Source organism: Drosophila montana, unplaced genomic scaffold, assembly GCF_035044405.1.
Source record: "Drosophila montana isolate Dmon_TW-CO22-7 unplaced genomic scaffold, ASM3504440v1 contig_1455_1, whole genome shotgun sequence".
Lineage (NCBI taxonomy): Eukaryota > Metazoa > Arthropoda > Insecta > Diptera > Drosophilidae > Drosophila > Drosophila montana.
In genome coordinates, this window is record NW_026996406.1 from 913,925 (window position 1) to 930,363 (window position 16,439).

Sequence of the window (16,439 nt, forward strand, 5' to 3'; positions counted from 1 at the left end):
ACGAGCAAATTGTGGCAATTACCTGGCCTGCCTGTGCCACTGCCACAGCCACTGCCACTGGCAGTGCCACTTGCCACTTGCCCTGTCCGCGTCTGTGTTGCATATTTCCTTGCTCCACATTGCTGTCGTTCTTGTCGCACCATTGCCGCTGTCAAAGTTGCCGGCGTGTTGCATGCTCAGCGATGCGTGTCGACAGCATATCAAACATATCCACATCCATCCGCCTGTCCCCCCCCCCTCTCTTCCTCTTCCCCTTCCCCCTCTATCTGTGTGTGTGTGCGACCAGCCAAGCGCCTAACTGGCCTGCGTCCATTATTGAGCTGTCCCTTCCCTAACCCCACTTAACGCTTTTGTTTTGCAATAATTATAATTGCGTTTGTATTCAAAACCCCATTTAATTACGTTTGCCGAAATTTTAATACCCTTTGACAAATTTATAATCCGTAGAATAATTTCCATAAATATGAATTTGGGATCTGACTCATCGATGACGTCATCGCTGACATGTCATGAGAAAGCCTTAAAGAAAATCGCTCGAAGACAACGCTGCTGACGATGTCATGCAGGGTGTCTTCCCAGTTGTCTAGCAAAACAGGTTATCGAGTATCATATGAGACTAAATTAGGTCTAAATTAAACCTTAAAGAAAATCGCTCGAAGACAACGCTGCTGACATGTCATGCAGAGTGTCCTCCCGATTAAACACAACGTCGCAGAGTGTCTTGCCAGTAGTCTAGCAAGACAGGTCATCGAGAGTGTCATGTAAGACTAAAATTGGTCTAAAGTAAACCTTAACCGCTCGAAGACAAATCTGCTGACATGTCATGCAAAGTGTCTTGTCTGCATGATTCCTTCCGCTGCCTCTTTTCGCATTTAAAAAAATTAATTACATGACTTTATGGCACTTGTAACATTGATATATTCCACATGACGTGCTACACATATTCAAACAAAATCACAATAAAATTAAACCCTGAAGACGCGAGTCAGCGTTTGAGTCCTGCCGGTTAGCGCCCCAATGAATTTGATAGCCAGCCGAATATGAAGGCAGAAACCTTTTGAGGAGCATTACAATTTCAAATAGTTCACAATCAAATGCAATAGGCTGCAACGCTCGGATTCTGTCGGGCACATTCGAGCACGTAACCTGAGGAAAAACAGAAATCGAGTCGAATGCAAGTGAGAGCGATAAAAACTGCAATCGTAATGCGAAGCAGATGAAACCGAATGATGCGAATGACGCGAATGACGTGCAACGCTTGCCTCGAGCCGAGCCAGCCGCCGATTGGGGGCTGGCGGAGCAGGAGAGCCGACCGACCGACCGACCGACGGACGGACGGACCGACCGGCCGGCGAGGCACAGGCACACAGAAATTGCAACCGATAATAATTATTTTTATGGAGTCTAGTCTGTGTCTAGACGATTTTTTTTTGTTTTTGGTCTTTTTTTTTTTTGCAGTTACTTCACTTGCCATTTGGCGAGCAGGTCGGATTCAGCCACCACTTTTGGTGTCTCGAGAGGGGAGGGTCTGCTGCTGCTGCCGCCGCTGCTGTGTGTCATTGTTTTCGCTTTGATTCCGATTTAACTGGTAAACTGGCATTTAACTGTTTCTCTTTGACAAACAAGACAGACGGGCGAGCGGCTGGGCGGCGTGCGGAACAGGCCCAGACAGACAACTGCACCAAATACAGCTGGGAGATAACTAGCGAGCCCGACTGACGAGACAGTCGGTCGGTCGGACGGGTGGACGGACGGACAATCGGGCAGACAGTCCAAACATGCGGAAAAGTCAAACCTCGCTCTCTCGTTCGTTCGGTCTGCAGCTTCTGCGTCCAGCTTCAGCTAATGCTGCCCCTTTGGTCCAGTTGGTCATCGAGAAAAATGGCACCTCAAGCCGCAGACGCAGCTGCCGTTTGTTGTTTGCCACCTGGCTCTATTTGCCATTCGGCGGCAGGTAACCGAAACGCAAGCGGGCCTGCTCGTACAGCATAAAGGTGATAATCGTATTGGGACTGACGCGCATCAGCGCCGGCACAAAACCCTTGTAGAACGCCAATGGACCCTGTTTCGCTGTGGCAATGGCAACCGCTGCCAGTCCGTTGAATTCGCCGGGCGGGGCATTCATATACGTGGTCTTCATCACATCGATCGGCTGCGTCATGACCGTGCCTATGATGCCGGCTACGGTTGAGGTTAGAAAATGCAGCGGCAGTCCCTCCTTCAGTTCAAATTTTCCCTGCAGCACTTGCTTGACCTGATCGTAAGCCGCGTTTGTGCCAATTGTCAGCAGCACGGCTCGGGTCAAAGCTGGCACCGTGCCACGGAATAGACTACGGACACCCTCCTCCTTAGAGATGCGATAGAGACCGTCGAAAACGTGCTTGTAGCTGGGGTAGAGCGGGCATTTAGTTTACAGAAAAGAGACAAATATGAGTGTTCTAGTCGGGTGTGTTCGACGGGCAGATACCCTAAATCTAGAGGCAAGCTGCATTTACAAACATTCTATCTTTCTGTCTATACTAAATCACAAGGCTCTATCTTTATAAATGAAGGTTTCTTTAGTTTAAAGGGGAACGGTGGGAGGTATCCAAGAAAGGAATTATTTTTAAACTGTGTATTCTATAAGAAACCTACATATCAATTTTGCTGTATCTAGCTCTTATAATCCTCGAGTTATGCCGCGATTCTTCCAAATTTTCTTCCGTCAATCTCTCACTATCTATGGGAAATGGATGCTTAATTGACTGGGACGTTTATTGCCCGATCCCTTAGTAATTTGTGGGGCATAAATATTACTTTTAAATATGTGTATGTACCATATTTCAATATCTTTACTCAAAAAACATATGGATAACTTTGGAGAAACTGGAGGGAAGTATAGAAAGCAAATACTTAGGCTCTACAAGCAGCTATATACGCAATTTGATGGGTCTAGCTCTTATAATCTCGGAAATATGCTCAAAAAACAGTCGATATTTTTCAATTTCAGGGAAGTCGGATAAACTGTTGGCATGGTCTGGTATATAAGAACATAAATAGTTTCCCGCGATCGTCCTGTTTATAGAGAGGGACAGACAAACTAGACAGACTGGACTAGATAACCTCAGCTGTTAAAGCAGATCAATCTCAAGTCTTATTATGGTTATATTCTATATCGTATGCTTATCTCGGCCGCAATTAGTACAGGGTATAACTAATTTGGAGCATAACAAATTATAGAGACAAACCAGATGGACTAAATAATAGACTCAGCAGTTGAAGCTGCTCAATCTCAAGTCTGAATATAGCCTGTTTAACTCGTCCTCAATGAGTACAGGGTATTACTACTTTGAAGCATAAAAAGGTGTAACTAATTTGGAGCATAAATAGTCTCCCGAGATCGTCCTGGTAATATATACAGGCACAAACTATGGAGACAAACTAGATACTCTGCTGTTAAAGCGGCTCAATCTCAAGTCTGATAACGATTATATCCTATTTAACTCGACCTCAATGTGTACAGGGTATAACTACTTTGGAGCACAAATAGATACAACTACTCCTGGTAATTTAGAGAGACAAACTATAGAGACAAACTAGATACTTTAGACTAGATAGCCTCAGCTGTTGAAGCTGCTCAATTTCAAGGTCTGACTATATCCTATTTAACTCGACCTTAATGTGTACAGGGTATAACTACTTTGGCTGCTCACTTGCGTCGCTTTTCTACCGGCAACTTGCTATCGTTCTGCAACCGCACTGTGACCACATCGCCCGGCACGCCCACAATGCCACCAAAGATGCCCGCAAATGTGGCCAGCTGCACCTTGGCGCTCATATTGTTTGCATCCACAAATTGCTTGCCATATTCGTAGAGCGCAAAGCGTGCTGTTGTGTAGGTGAGCTGCCGGAACCAGGCGGCCGAAATGCCACTGTAAAATCCCACAATGCCTAAATCAGGCGTTATTTGGCGTTATGTTTTCGCAAAAAATATGATGTTGCTTTCTTTGCCACTCACCTGAATTTTTGTATATATTGGCAATCAGCTGCGAGACGGGCACCTTTGTTGTCTGCGTTTGCAGTTGGACTTTTATTAAATCAAGTGGATGCGTTGTTGTCACCGCAATTGCGGAACAAACACCGCCCGACCACCAACGCGGCAGACGCCGCGAGTTATTATCACCCATTTATGAGAAAAAATATATATATATATATATAATATATATATATTGAAATTAATTGGGCAGCAACAACAAACCGTCGAACCCAAACGCAAAAATCATTTCAATGCTAAATTTTGATTTTAAAAATATCGAAAATTTAAAGTACGTTGCTTGACAACACACAAATTTATGATACTAGATACAACTACCTGATACACAACTAAACACAAATATTTTTTCTTTAAATTTCAAAAAAATATATATATTTTCACCCATTTTTCGCGTGTGTGTGTGGATCTGACAATATCGCTGCAACTTTTACTACCCATTTTCCACTCAAAGGCGTGGATTTTCCCCAAATCGCCAAAATATGTGTAAAATTTATTTTCATCCAGTTTCGTAAAACTGTTCCACACTTGTGAATGGAAATATTTTAAAAAATTTTCCCTATACAAAGTTCATTAATTGGTTTTCACTCGGCGGAGTGGATTTAGCCAAAATCGCTTAAAAGTATCTCATTATCATTTTCTTAGTTTTTCCCTTCAAACAAACTTTAATACCCATATTTCACCTAGCGTGGATTTGACAAAATCGCTTCAAATGTTTTTTTACATTTGATTAAAGAGCTTTTCATCCATTTCCATACTTGTGAGTAAAATATAATTCTCCCTCATACAAACTTCATTAACTTTTTATGCTTAAGCAGGCATCTAATAACTTTTAACCTATTTTCACTTAAGAGTTTTTCGCCCATTTTCCACACTTGTAGGTGGAATTTATTTAAAACTTCTAAAATCGACTTTTCAACAAATGTTTTCTAAGATCTGGCATATTATAATAAAGTAAAATATTCTAAGACTTATTTTGGCTATAGTTGAAATGGAATCAAGTGCCCTGCATTTTCATTGAGTGTATTGCGACTTGCCGCAGTTGCCGGTTGCCAGTTGAGTTGTTGGCGGCATTTGCCATGACAATAAACGACACCTTTTGCACTCTGGTCTCTGGTATTCCGCATCGGTGCTCAGCTGCCTCGGCGGCAACAACTGCTCCGATATTATGTTATTATGGCAATTATAGTTACGACACGATTCGCTGTCTTTCATGACAGAGGCGGCATCTATGGTATTTTTGAGAATGTGCACAGATTTGCTCGCTGCGATAAGTATGGAGGCGAACTGATGCCGCAGTCGCAGTTGCAATTACAAACATTTTAATGCAATTAACACACACACACCTGTGCAAGGTAAGGGAGACGGTTCGCTGCTCATTTGCCTGGCCGAATGCAATTCGAAACGCGGCGGCATCGCCAAAAGCCAAGCTCAAACTTCACAAAAAACAACAACAACAGCAACGAAAAATCTTCAAAGCGTTTGCGACATCTGTGCGTGTGTCAGTGTCGATTTCAACCCACAATGCACCACCACCACCACCACCACCAACAGCACCAGCACCACCGGCACCACCAGCCAAGAGACTAAGGCAAGGTTTGCGCCTCTGTGAGGTTTGCCGCCCCGGACTGCTATCAGTGTACCAGATACGTCCTCCTCGATGTCGTCGTCTGCGTTCTTGTCTTCTTTGTAGTTGCCGCCTGCACTTCTTGCCAGCGCGTGTGTCTGTGTGTCTGTGTCTGTGTGTGTGTGTGTGTGTGTGTGTCGGGGCCAAGTCTAACGAGCCAGTTGGCCAGTTGATAATAAGGGCCAGTTGAACATGCCACCGGCCGCAATATGGTTACAACATGTCATCCACGTCCTTTTAGCCAATGACCGGCGAATGCAATCAGTTTGCGCTTCATTTCACCCAAAGGGCTCTTCACTTGGCGTATTGTCTTAATTATTGCAAGCGTGTGTGCACAGAAGGGTCAATGGGTTAAAGGGCGTTGCAGAAGCGAAGAAGAGAATTTGCTCAATTGATACGTTAGAGAATTGATTAGCTAAACTCCTTTTAAGTGTTGAAGGGACTGAGACTGAAAACATATTTATTATTTCAATAACGATATTTTCCATATAAGGGAGCCCGAATTCAAGAGTTCTATAAAATATGTAAGCCTTATTTTTATTGCGATTTATCTATATATCATATATATACAAGAATATTCAAGCTTCTAAAGTTTTACTCAACATTGCGATAGCTTTTGGATTGCTTCAAGCATGAAAATACTTTTTATAATATTTTCAGCCTCATGTCAGCTTTATTTTTCCTATTTCTGTAATATTTCTGCAATTATATTGAGATCAATTATGATTTTTACTGAATTCAAGAATGTTACCGTTTGCTGCGGGATTTGAACCAGCAACCTGTCGCTTGTTAACCCTTTGCACAGACACTAGAGTCGCACAGTCTCATGACGTCACGTTTGCAAAGCAATGTTGAATGCTTTTTAAACAAACTTTGAAATCCTTTTTGCCCTAATTTGTTAATTTTCCATCTTAGTACTTATTTTGGCATCAAAAAGAAGCTTATGTAAATACTTTAAGTATCATTTATGCTTAATTCAAGAATGTTCTAGTTGAGTTCTAGTCAGAATACTAATAATAAAAATAATAATAACATTATAATAGCAGCACCAATAACAATATTAACCTTTCCCAAAGTAATAAAGACCAGAATAAAGCCAGAAACCCGAAGAGAGCTCTCAATCTCTTTAATCTTTATTTTACCTGTACAACTGACACCTGGCCGTACAGAGTATCTCAATTAATGAAAGTATAGGTTGGCAGAAGCTTTAATGAAATTATACGCTTTTTGGCTCTGTGCACTCAAAGCAAGATTAAGGAGCAGAACTTTGGGTAAACATAAATAGATGCCCCATGGAGAAGTGGCTAACTAACCGACGCTCTGATTGCCGCAGCTGGCCATATCCATTATAATCCGACAGGCTAAACAGTAAAAGCCACAAAGCTCGCTTGCTGCTTACGCAATACACGTGCCAGACAGGAAGAGAGGAGGAGAGAGAGTGGGAGAGAGAGAGAGAGAGAGGCAGATGGCAGCCAGGTAGCTATGCTCATCAGCTGGCGTCCAGGGTAAACTATTTACCCAAGCGATTAGCTGCCGTTTCACTTGGCAGACGACTAAATGACTCGACAACCTTGGCAGCATGCTCCAGGGAAATGCCTAAGTAGAGTGAGAGAGACAGAGAGAGAGAGAGAGAGAGAGAGAGAGAGAGAGAGAGTAGGGGAGGGCGGGGCAGTTGGCTTTGGGGACACAACCAATTTTCATATTCTAGGTCATTAGAGAAAAACAAAATAGACGAAAAACAAAATATGCTTTAATTATTAATGATGTGCTAAACAAACACAGGCGGCGCTTGTCCTAAAGCATCTTGCTCTCGGCTTTTCATTAAATTTTCAAAACAGTTTTCCTGCCATTTTCCGAGCTAGAATTCGGTTTATTCTAAATCTGTAAAAGATGAATCCACTAATTTTGTATGCACAGCTTTGAGAAGAAGTTTTAAGTCAATTAAAAGAAATTAATTTCACTTCCGCCCAGTGGGGTGGATTTTACGAAAGGTGTTATGGCTTTCACGCTTTTTCCTAACTCGGTTCGGGTTTATCAAAAATCGGTAAAAATACATCAATTTTTCATGCACAGCTTTGTTACATTGAAAGTCAATCAGAATAAATAAATTTCATTTCCATCCATTGGGGTGGATTTTACGAAAGTTGTGAATAATGGCTTTCATGCATTTACTCAAAAAAACTTATACAACACAGTAATTTAAACTTTAAGGCGCATTGTACACAAAACAAAAACACTTCACACATGCGGTTTCCGCCAATTTTCCACTGTTTCTAGTGGAATTTTTTTACAGTGTATGGAATGTCAAAATAAAAGCAGTCAGTGAGAACGTACAAAAACGAGTAACTGCACCTGGAATTCGATTTTATTTAATTGGTTATCCTTAGGTAAAGATTAACGGTGCACGCCTCCACATTGTAGACATAGAAGATGACAAAGATGGCATAATCTCCCATGGGTACGGGCAAATATCGTGTAAATTCCAACTCATGATCGCCAGTATATAGCTTGTCTACTATAATGTCATGCTAATTGAGAAGGATAAATGAATAAGACCTATATATGGATAGCCATAATTCAAGAGCTACTCACATTGTAGGGACACGTGTGATTCATGTTGGAGCGATCTTTCAAGGTGTTATAAAATAGTATTAAAATGGGATGTCTCGGCTTTTTTAGAAACTTGCACGCATCGAAGGTGACATCAAAGAAAAAAGGCTTATAGCCAGAGTTATAGCGCATGGACCGAATGTTGATCTATTGACAAGCTTTGAATGTTTAGCAGACAAGTACTTATACTTGTAACTGGGCGTGGCACTCACCGACACATTGTTCAAGGGCTTCGTATAGATGTTCGCATATACGCTAATATACTTGTGGGTACGATTCACAGCCTTGATGTGACAATGCTGAAAATTGCCAATCTTTCTATCCGTAAAGTTGCACTTTAGATTCGTGAATGTCACATGTGCCACAATACACTGCAAACGATAAAATGCTGAGCCCGAGTGCAGGGAAAATAGATTTTCCTTTGCTTACCGTCAGAAAACCCATGCAGCAGCAAACAAATAACTTTCTCAGCATGTTGATGAAACAAATATGAAACAAAGCATTAAACATTGCTTTTCTAAAAGCTTTTTTGATTTCATTCACGGGTGCAATTAATACAACTTTCAGAGAACCAATCGCAATTATACGGTATTTAAACGCAATAATATTATTATTATCACAAATAATATTATAATTATCAAAATGGATGCACACTTTAGGGGCTTTTAGTCAATTTACGTTTTAACATTTCATTAAATATTTACTTAGCATGCAAAACCGCAAATTCTGTTTTGTGGCATATTCGTAAACGATTTGCTGGAAGAGAAGTAGAGTTAGAGAGAGAGAGAGAGGGGGATAGAGAGAGGGAGAGAGAAAGAGACCGAAAAAGAGAGAGAGCGGTACAATTTCAAATTGCTTTGTTCTTACATTTGTAAACATTTTGTTGTTCTCTTTTGTTTTCTGTTTCGTATTCTTAAACGTTTTGCTGGCAACATTAAATAAAGCGCATTCACTTTCTTCTTTCCTTTCTGTCTCACCTTCTTAAACGTTTTGCTGGCAACATTAACTTAAAAAGAAGCCGCTTGCTTTTTCCAGTTCCTGTTTTTTATCATATTCTTATGGAAGAGATCGAATGAACACCTGAATACTTTCTTTGTTGTATTCTTAAACGTTGTACCCTAAGGTTTACTTGGGATATACATTTCATAAGAGAGAGAAAATATATAGAATAATATATTCCTATATCTATTTCCGAATAGAACACATATTTTCAATTAAATACTTTAAGTTTTGACTGGTTCTCAACTCAAGCGTATGCAATGAATATACACAAAGTTTTTAATATAGAGAAGAGGACGTTGGGGGAAGTGTACAAAGGTAAAGCTGACCAGGCAATAGGGGGAACGCGAAACGAGTCCAGACAAAAAGAATTTTATTGGCCTTCACTTAACGCTCATAAATTTGTCTGCCGCGAAAGCTGGAACAACAAGAAGAACAAGAGGAAGCAAAGGCAAGATGAAGACAAAATAAGGTTGATATGCGAGGCTTCCGCTGCCGCGAACTGGTTCCAAAATGGACTCCAGAGACAACGCCAGACGTGCGTGTGCGTCCGTGTGTGTGTGTGTGTGGGTGTGCGTAAAAAAGTGCTATTAAATTGGCATGTTACACGGGTTAGCGAGCCACCTGCACCACACCCAGGTGCAGTCCACCCTTTTCTTGTTTTGGCCACAATTCACATTCAGCGCTGACCTCGGGTTAAACTTGGCTGAAAAAAGTCGCGACGGCTGCCACTTCACGCATAAATCTGATCGAAAAGTCGTCGCTGCAGCATTTTGAGGCCAACTTGGCAACTTTGTCTGGGCCAATTTCAGTTTGAGCTGCAGTCAGCGGCTGCAGCAGCTGGTCTAAAAATAGCCATGGCCTCATGTTGGTCAAGTTTGCTGCCCCGAATGCCTGCCAGCCCGCCTCCTCACCCCCCCTTTAACATTGTGCCCCTGCCTTTGAAACGTTAGTCTGGCTTTCAGCTCTGATCGCGTTTCGTGCGTCATTGCATGCGCACACACACACACACACACACACAGAGACACACACACACAACTCGATTCGTCCCGAGTCGCGTCTCGCAAGGCGTTGCACCTTTGGGCGAAGGTGCATTGATCGCTGCGTCTGCTGCAGCGCCAGATCCGAGACCGCAGCTCGGTCATTGCCTCAGCGCAAACTCAAAATTATTGTTGTATTTAAGGTATTTATGTGCATATCTCTGAGCCAGTCACAAAAAAAAAATACCAATAAAAATCGCAGAGAAAAGTGTCAAGAAATATCTCGGAATTGCCGAAGAAAATATACACTTGCAGATATAGATATAGATATAGATATATATCTATATCTATATCTATATCTATATCTATATCTATATCTATATCTATATCTATATCTATATCTATATCTATATCTATATCTATATCTATATCTATATCTATATCTATATCTATATCTATATCTATATCTATATCTATATCTATATCTATATCTATATCTATATCTATATCTATATCTATATCTATATCTATATCTATATCTATATCTATATCTATATCTATATCTATATCTATATCTATATCTATATCTATATCTATATCTATATCTATATCTATATCTATATCTATATCTATATCTATATCTATATCTATATCTATATCTATATCTATATCTATATCTATATCTATATCTATATCTATATCTATATCTATATCTATATCTATATCTATATCTATATCTATATCTATATCTATATCTATATCTATATCTATATCTATATCTATATCTATATCTATATCTATATCTATATCTATATCTATATCTATATCTATATCTATATCTATATCTATATCTATATCTATATCTATATCTATATCTATATCTATATCTATATCTATATCTATATCTATATCTATATCTATATCTACATCTACATCTATATCTGGGCTGATCCAATTATATATCCCCTTTATGAAGTGTCTGCTCAATGCGTTACAGATTTCATTACAAAATGTGAATACCCCACCAGGCAAAGGGTACAACAACAGTCAACAAATTGAAACTGAAAAATGCGTTCAATGAACGCGCATCGAAAACGCAGCGCGCGTGCGTTTTGGGGCAACGATCGATGATCGATAAGAGAAGGCGACGCGCCACATGAACAGACGACGCCATTTGGTTTTGACTGAACAAATTATGTGCCAAGTGCAGTTTGCAGTTTGCAGTTGACTTTGGACTGAGCGCCGAGCCATTCAAATGGTCCAACACACGCGTCACACCCAGTGTTGACAACTGTCGCTCTAAAAAAAGTTGCAAAATTGAACAAGAGTACCTATATAGTATAATACCTGAATTGAGTTAGCAGGTCAACTCGTACGATTAAGACCACTTCGACTAAAAAATATGTAGTCAGATTTAAATGCGAGATTAATCTAGAGGGAAAACCATGAAGGAAAAGCCAAGCCTCATAAAAATCGGTTGAGTTTTGACCGAGTTATGCGAATGGGAAATTTCGACCCATGCCTATATAAAATGGCTAAATAACATGTAGTCAGATTTAAATACCAGATTAATAGCCAACATTTCATAGAACTGCATGTTTCTGGTTAATTTAGCCTTATTTTGTTCGAATAGATTTAAAATTTAGCTATACAAGAGCCGGAATAGCAGAAAGCTACACATTTGAACAGTCGCCTGCTGACAACATCTGGAAATAGCTCAATTTAGCTAGATAGTAGACAGAGTTACAGGCAGTTGCAAATTTCAACAGTTTTCTACTGACGACTTTTGTATATAGCCAAATATAGCTTTTAAAACAGCTAGTTTTAAAGGTAGCTTCGAGTTTCAACAGTTCCCTGATAGTTAATCATTTAAATTTATCTATAAAATAGCCAGCGTTACAGACACCTGTAAACTTCAAGTTGAATATTGCCTAATTTAGCTATAAACTAGCCAGAACTGACAACACTGATCACACTACGCTCCCCGCCCATTTATGGAACCCCACCCACTGCCTCATCCAGCTGCTCGCTTGATGAATGGGACACGTGCGCATTAGCTGGCCGGCGCTGGCCAGGCCCGAGCAGAGCAAGCCATGCCCGACGAGCAAACAAATACACACACAGTCACACACACACACACACACAGTCGCACAACAGCAATCAGAAATCCATTGGGGCCGGCGCAGTTCATCGGCCAGCGAATCGATTGAGTAACTGACTGACTGACTGCATAACTGAGCGTGCAACTGACTCAACTGGCGCAATAAAATATAAAACACACACTCGCACACACACACACACACTCGTTGATTAGCCAGAGCTAATTGCAGCCGAGAGTGTCATGTGTGTGTGTGTGCATGCGCCATTCACTGATTGCTTAAGGCTCAAGCATGTCGCGACAGTTGATTTAACTCACTTTCAATAGAGCCAGACGACCTATCGTAAAGACCGCGCGCCGAGCCAATCCAACTGCCGGCCATTGATAATGCATAATAAACCAATAAAATACAAATACTAATTGCAATTATTATAGACCTGACCCTGACTGTCTGCTAGCCAGCCTGTCTGTCTGTCCGTCTGTCTATCAGTCCAACTGTCTGATTGTTTATCTAACAGTTGCGCCTGTCTGCGGTTCATTTATTTGGCCAACATTAATATAATACAAATAATATGGTTTATGAGTCCTTTATAAATAAAACATACACAAATTCACAGACCAACTCAATTATCTCATGACGTCACGATTGCAAAATAAACTTATAATGCTGCGTTTTGATACCCTGAACTCTTACATTGTATATAACAGACAGAAGGAAGCAACTCCGATCCGTTAAAGTATATATATTCTTGATCAGCATCAATAGCTGAGTCGATATTGATGTGTCTTTAATTGCTAGCTGTGGAATTGATGTTCCAAGGGGTCGCTGATTGACGCTCATATTTATTCCTATAATAGGAATCAAGTTGAGCCCATTGACTTTAATGCCCTTCCGTCCGTCTGTCTGTATGAACGCGTCGATCTCAGAGCCTAAAAGAGCTAGAGTCTTAAAAAAATGAGCGTAGGTCCTCCCAGCACCCGCGCAGTGAGAGTTTGTTTTCGATAATCGATAACTTTTCCCGGTGTGAAGTAATCGATAACAATCTATATCGACATTCTGTTTTTAGAGCTAATCTCTTAGATTTTACGAACTAGAGTCACCAAATTTGTAGAATAGTATACAGAGATCAAGTATCTTTCACTTTATAGCAAACAGCCGCGAGCTGCATTTGATAGAAGACGGTTCAGGGTATACCCCAGTCGGGCATTCCCGACTAGAGCACTCCTACTTGATCTTAATATTCTTTCTCTGACAATCATTTTTCCTCACTTGCGGTTCCTAATTTCCAAAACCACATCTAGATGCTCAATTACGAACCAAAAAACTATTTTAGACATTTGAGCAGCCCAAGAGCTTAGCTTACATCATTCAGTCAGTCAATCAGCACAAACTGATGTAAATACACAAATGATCATAGAATTTTACTAGCCCTTGGCTAAGTCATATCCCAAACTGTTCTTCCTTCTTGGGCTGAAATACTGCGTCTCTTTGAAAGCCTTATCAAACCTTGGTAAAAGTTCAATTTGGGCAAAAGTTTAAGCAAACAAAAAAAACGTGTGCAAACATGCAAGACACAACGCTTAAATCAAAATATTATCCAATTATATTTGAAGCATTTAAAGTACACTTAAAACTCGACGAAACTCAGACGCGAGGCCCTCATCTGCAAATGTTTATGTTGGCCATGCCTTAAAAATGAAATCGCACAATCTTCAATCAGCTTAACTGCGCATAAATATCTAAGATGTCGTCACATACATTTACTGTCATATTTGGTGTATTAAATAAATAAAAGTTCCCACACACACACACATAGGCACACACCCACGCATACACTCGACACGTATTTTCGAGGTGCGCACAAATGTTGTCTCACTTCCTTTCGGTTGCCTACTTCCGATGCCAAACGCGACGTCATCGCAGGCTGCCAACGCGGCGTATGCCTTATATTGCCGGCATTGCGTATACGCCGCATGGCACACAGAACCTACTGTAAATATGCGTGGGCAGCACATTCTTATTCCTCTCCTTTTTTTCCTTTATTTTTTTTTTTGTTTTGTTTGATATGCCTGCGTGTCCTTGAGCTCGCATTACGTCGCTTATTTTATGTGCATGTTTGCCTGCGCGCATATAATGTAGCCCACAGGACACGCCCCGCTACCCGATACCCTTGCACAGAGCTTGGCTGCCCCAGAAGCCTCTTCCGTTTTGCGTGCCTGCGTCGCAATGTGCTGCTCCAGCTTTATCTGCTGCTGTTCCTCCATTTTTTTTACATTTTTTTTGCTATACCCTGTATCCATTGAAGTGGCTTAAAAGGGTTTCAGGCTGACCCTAAAGAAGCTCTCTATCTGGACTCTATTCATGAGAGCTACTAAAAACGATTTTGCTTTAAATCAAAAGTGCTTCAAGTGCTTCGCTTTAGGGAAATTCTCAAATTTTTATATAGTTTAATCAAGGCTGGGCTGCAAAACGTTTTAAAATTGAACCAAATCCGAAACGAACTATTTTTTTGGGATTATTTGTTAATATTATTGGAGAATTTGTTACTTTTTTGGCTCTCAATGTTCTATATACGACATATGAACAAGTTCTTTGTGAACACAAAAATGTATGTTGAAAACATTTAATCTCTGTTTAAGTTAATAGAAATATGTAAAGCATATTAAATACCAAGGCTCTCACTTAAACCCACATTCTTGGATGTGAAAAAGCAAATCCACTGAGGTTCGGTTCACAAGATTTGGTTCGTAAGAATCACGAGGTTGGGTTTTTGTGGTTCGGTTCATAAGGCTTGGTTCACGAGGCTTTGTTCACGTGGTTCGGTTCACGAGGTTCAGTTCAGGAGTTTCTCGTGGTTTGGTTTGTAAGATTCGCGAGGTTCGATTCTTGGGGATAACGAGGTTTGGTTTGTAAGATTCATGAGGTTTGGTTTATAAGGGTTGGTTTATGAGATTCGGTTCATAAGGCTCGGACCTTGAGTTTCACGAGATGTGGCTCGTAAACCTAGTTGTCCACATACATGTGTGAACCTTAGGATGTTTTTAAGTCTTAGTTCTTACATGCCTTGCGATAAATGAAGAATTGTGTGTGTTTGAAATTGTGTTTTTTGCTGTAATCTGACTTCCCTTTCGAAGTTCTCACTTGCGTCATTCTTTTAACACATGATTTTGCCTATTTATTTTTAAACACAGGGTATCTTGTAGTCATGCCCATTTGTAATCCTTGCTCACTGAATGCTAATCCCTCTCAAGCTAACAGCCAGACGGCTCCTGCAACGCACATCCTGCGTTGTCGCTTATGCGTAGTTAGTTGTCTGCTGTTTTGTGGCCTGAGCTTTTATTTGTGGGCCCCTCCACTTAAACCACCCCCCCCCCCCTCCAACCCCTTACCCCTTGCGTCTGCGCCGCCCAATGTCGCAACGTCGTGTCGGCCTAAATGCCGCTTTGCCAGCCACACAGACACAGACACGTAACGTAATTTCGTGGCAGTACCGTGGCAAATGAGGCAGACAACACTGCGCTACCGGGTTGGGCATTGTGGCTGGCAGCGGCGCCCAGCACACTGCACTGTGTGCTGTGTAGGGTATGCGGGAGAAGTCGTGCATGCTCCGCCGGGCAAATATGTTTGCTGCTCGGCTTGCCGTTGGCATATTTAGTCTGCGGATCTTGAAGGTTAAATATATGTAAACACACCTTGAAGGCCAGCCTGTGCGGCACCCCACAGCCCAGACCAGCCACCCAGCCCTCCCACCCTCCCCCCTACCGTGTGTCTCGGCTGCTGGCAGCTTGTCTGGCAGTTTTTGACTCGTTTGCCAAATGGCATACAAGATATTTATGCATATTAAAACAATTTACTTATTATGCCTGAATAATTGAGTGAGCGGCGGGAATAAATGCCAAGTCTCAAATCTCGCCCTCTCACTCGCCCTCTCCCTCCCTCTCGCTCCCTCTGTTGTCTCCGAGTTTTGAGAATTCACAGCAGCGGGTCTTTGCATATTGCATTTGTAAGGCAAACGCTGCGGCTACGTAATATTTATACGTACCCGGGCACAATTGACAAAAGTCGAGTGTGGAGACAACCTAGCATGTCGGCCA

General features: G+C 41.3%; 3 protein-coding genes across 3 annotated transcripts in view; 1 reads left to right on the forward strand and 2 right to left on the reverse strand.

Annotated features, from left to right (window-relative positions):
* Nucleotides 1-16,439, forward strand: part of LOC135432396 (AF4/FMR2 family member lilli-like) — a 77,000-nt gene that overhangs the window by 7,965 nt on the left and 52,596 nt on the right. The gene's annotated exons all lie outside the window — the stretch shown is intronic.
* Nucleotides 895-4,309, reverse strand: Dic3 (Dicarboxylate carrier 3). The gene is made up of 4 exons (XM_064687394.1): nucleotides 3,998-4,309; nucleotides 3,693-3,930; nucleotides 1,796-2,387; nucleotides 895-1,146 (listed from the first exon to the last, which is right to left on the reverse strand). The coding sequence occupies exons 1-3, from the start codon at nucleotides 4,164-4,166 to the stop codon at nucleotides 1,934-1,936; spliced, it is 861 nt and encodes a 286-aa protein (XP_064543464.1). The 5' UTR covers nucleotides 4,167-4,309; the 3' UTR covers nucleotides 895-1,146; nucleotides 1,796-1,933.
* Nucleotides 8,027-14,609, reverse strand: LOC135432312 (uncharacterized). Its single transcript, XM_064687957.1, has 4 exons — nucleotides 14,507-14,609; nucleotides 8,480-8,691; nucleotides 8,250-8,414; nucleotides 8,027-8,185 (listed from the first exon to the last, which is right to left on the reverse strand). Exons 1-4 carry the CDS (start codon nucleotides 14,607-14,609, stop codon nucleotides 8,027-8,029), a joined length of 639 nt encoding a protein of 212 aa, XP_064544027.1.

Coding starts and splice junctions, on each gene's coding strand:
- Dic3 (XM_064687394.1), bottom strand. CDS start 4,166: ATGGGTGATAATAACTCGCGGCGTCTGCCGCGTTGGTGGTCGGGCGGT. Junction 3,931..3,997: donor CAATATATACAAAAATTCAG/GTGAGTGGCAAA, acceptor CGCCTGATTTAG/GCATTGTGGGATTTTACAGT. Junction 2,388..3,692: donor CCGGTAGAAAAGCGACGCAA/GTGAGCAGCCAA, acceptor GCTCTACCCCAG/CTACAAGCACGTTTTCGACG.
- LOC135432312 (XM_064687957.1), bottom strand. CDS start 14,609: ATGGAGGAACAGCAGCAGATAAAGCTGGAGCAGCACATTGCGACGCAG. Junction 8,692..14,506: donor GCTCTGTGCAAGGGTATCGG/GTAGCGGGGCGT, acceptor TCTGACGGTAAG/CAAAGGAAAATCTATTTTCC. Junction 8,415..8,479: donor AGCCCTTGAACAATGTGTCG/GTGAGTGCCACG, acceptor GCTTGTCAATAG/ATCAACATTCGGTCCATGCG.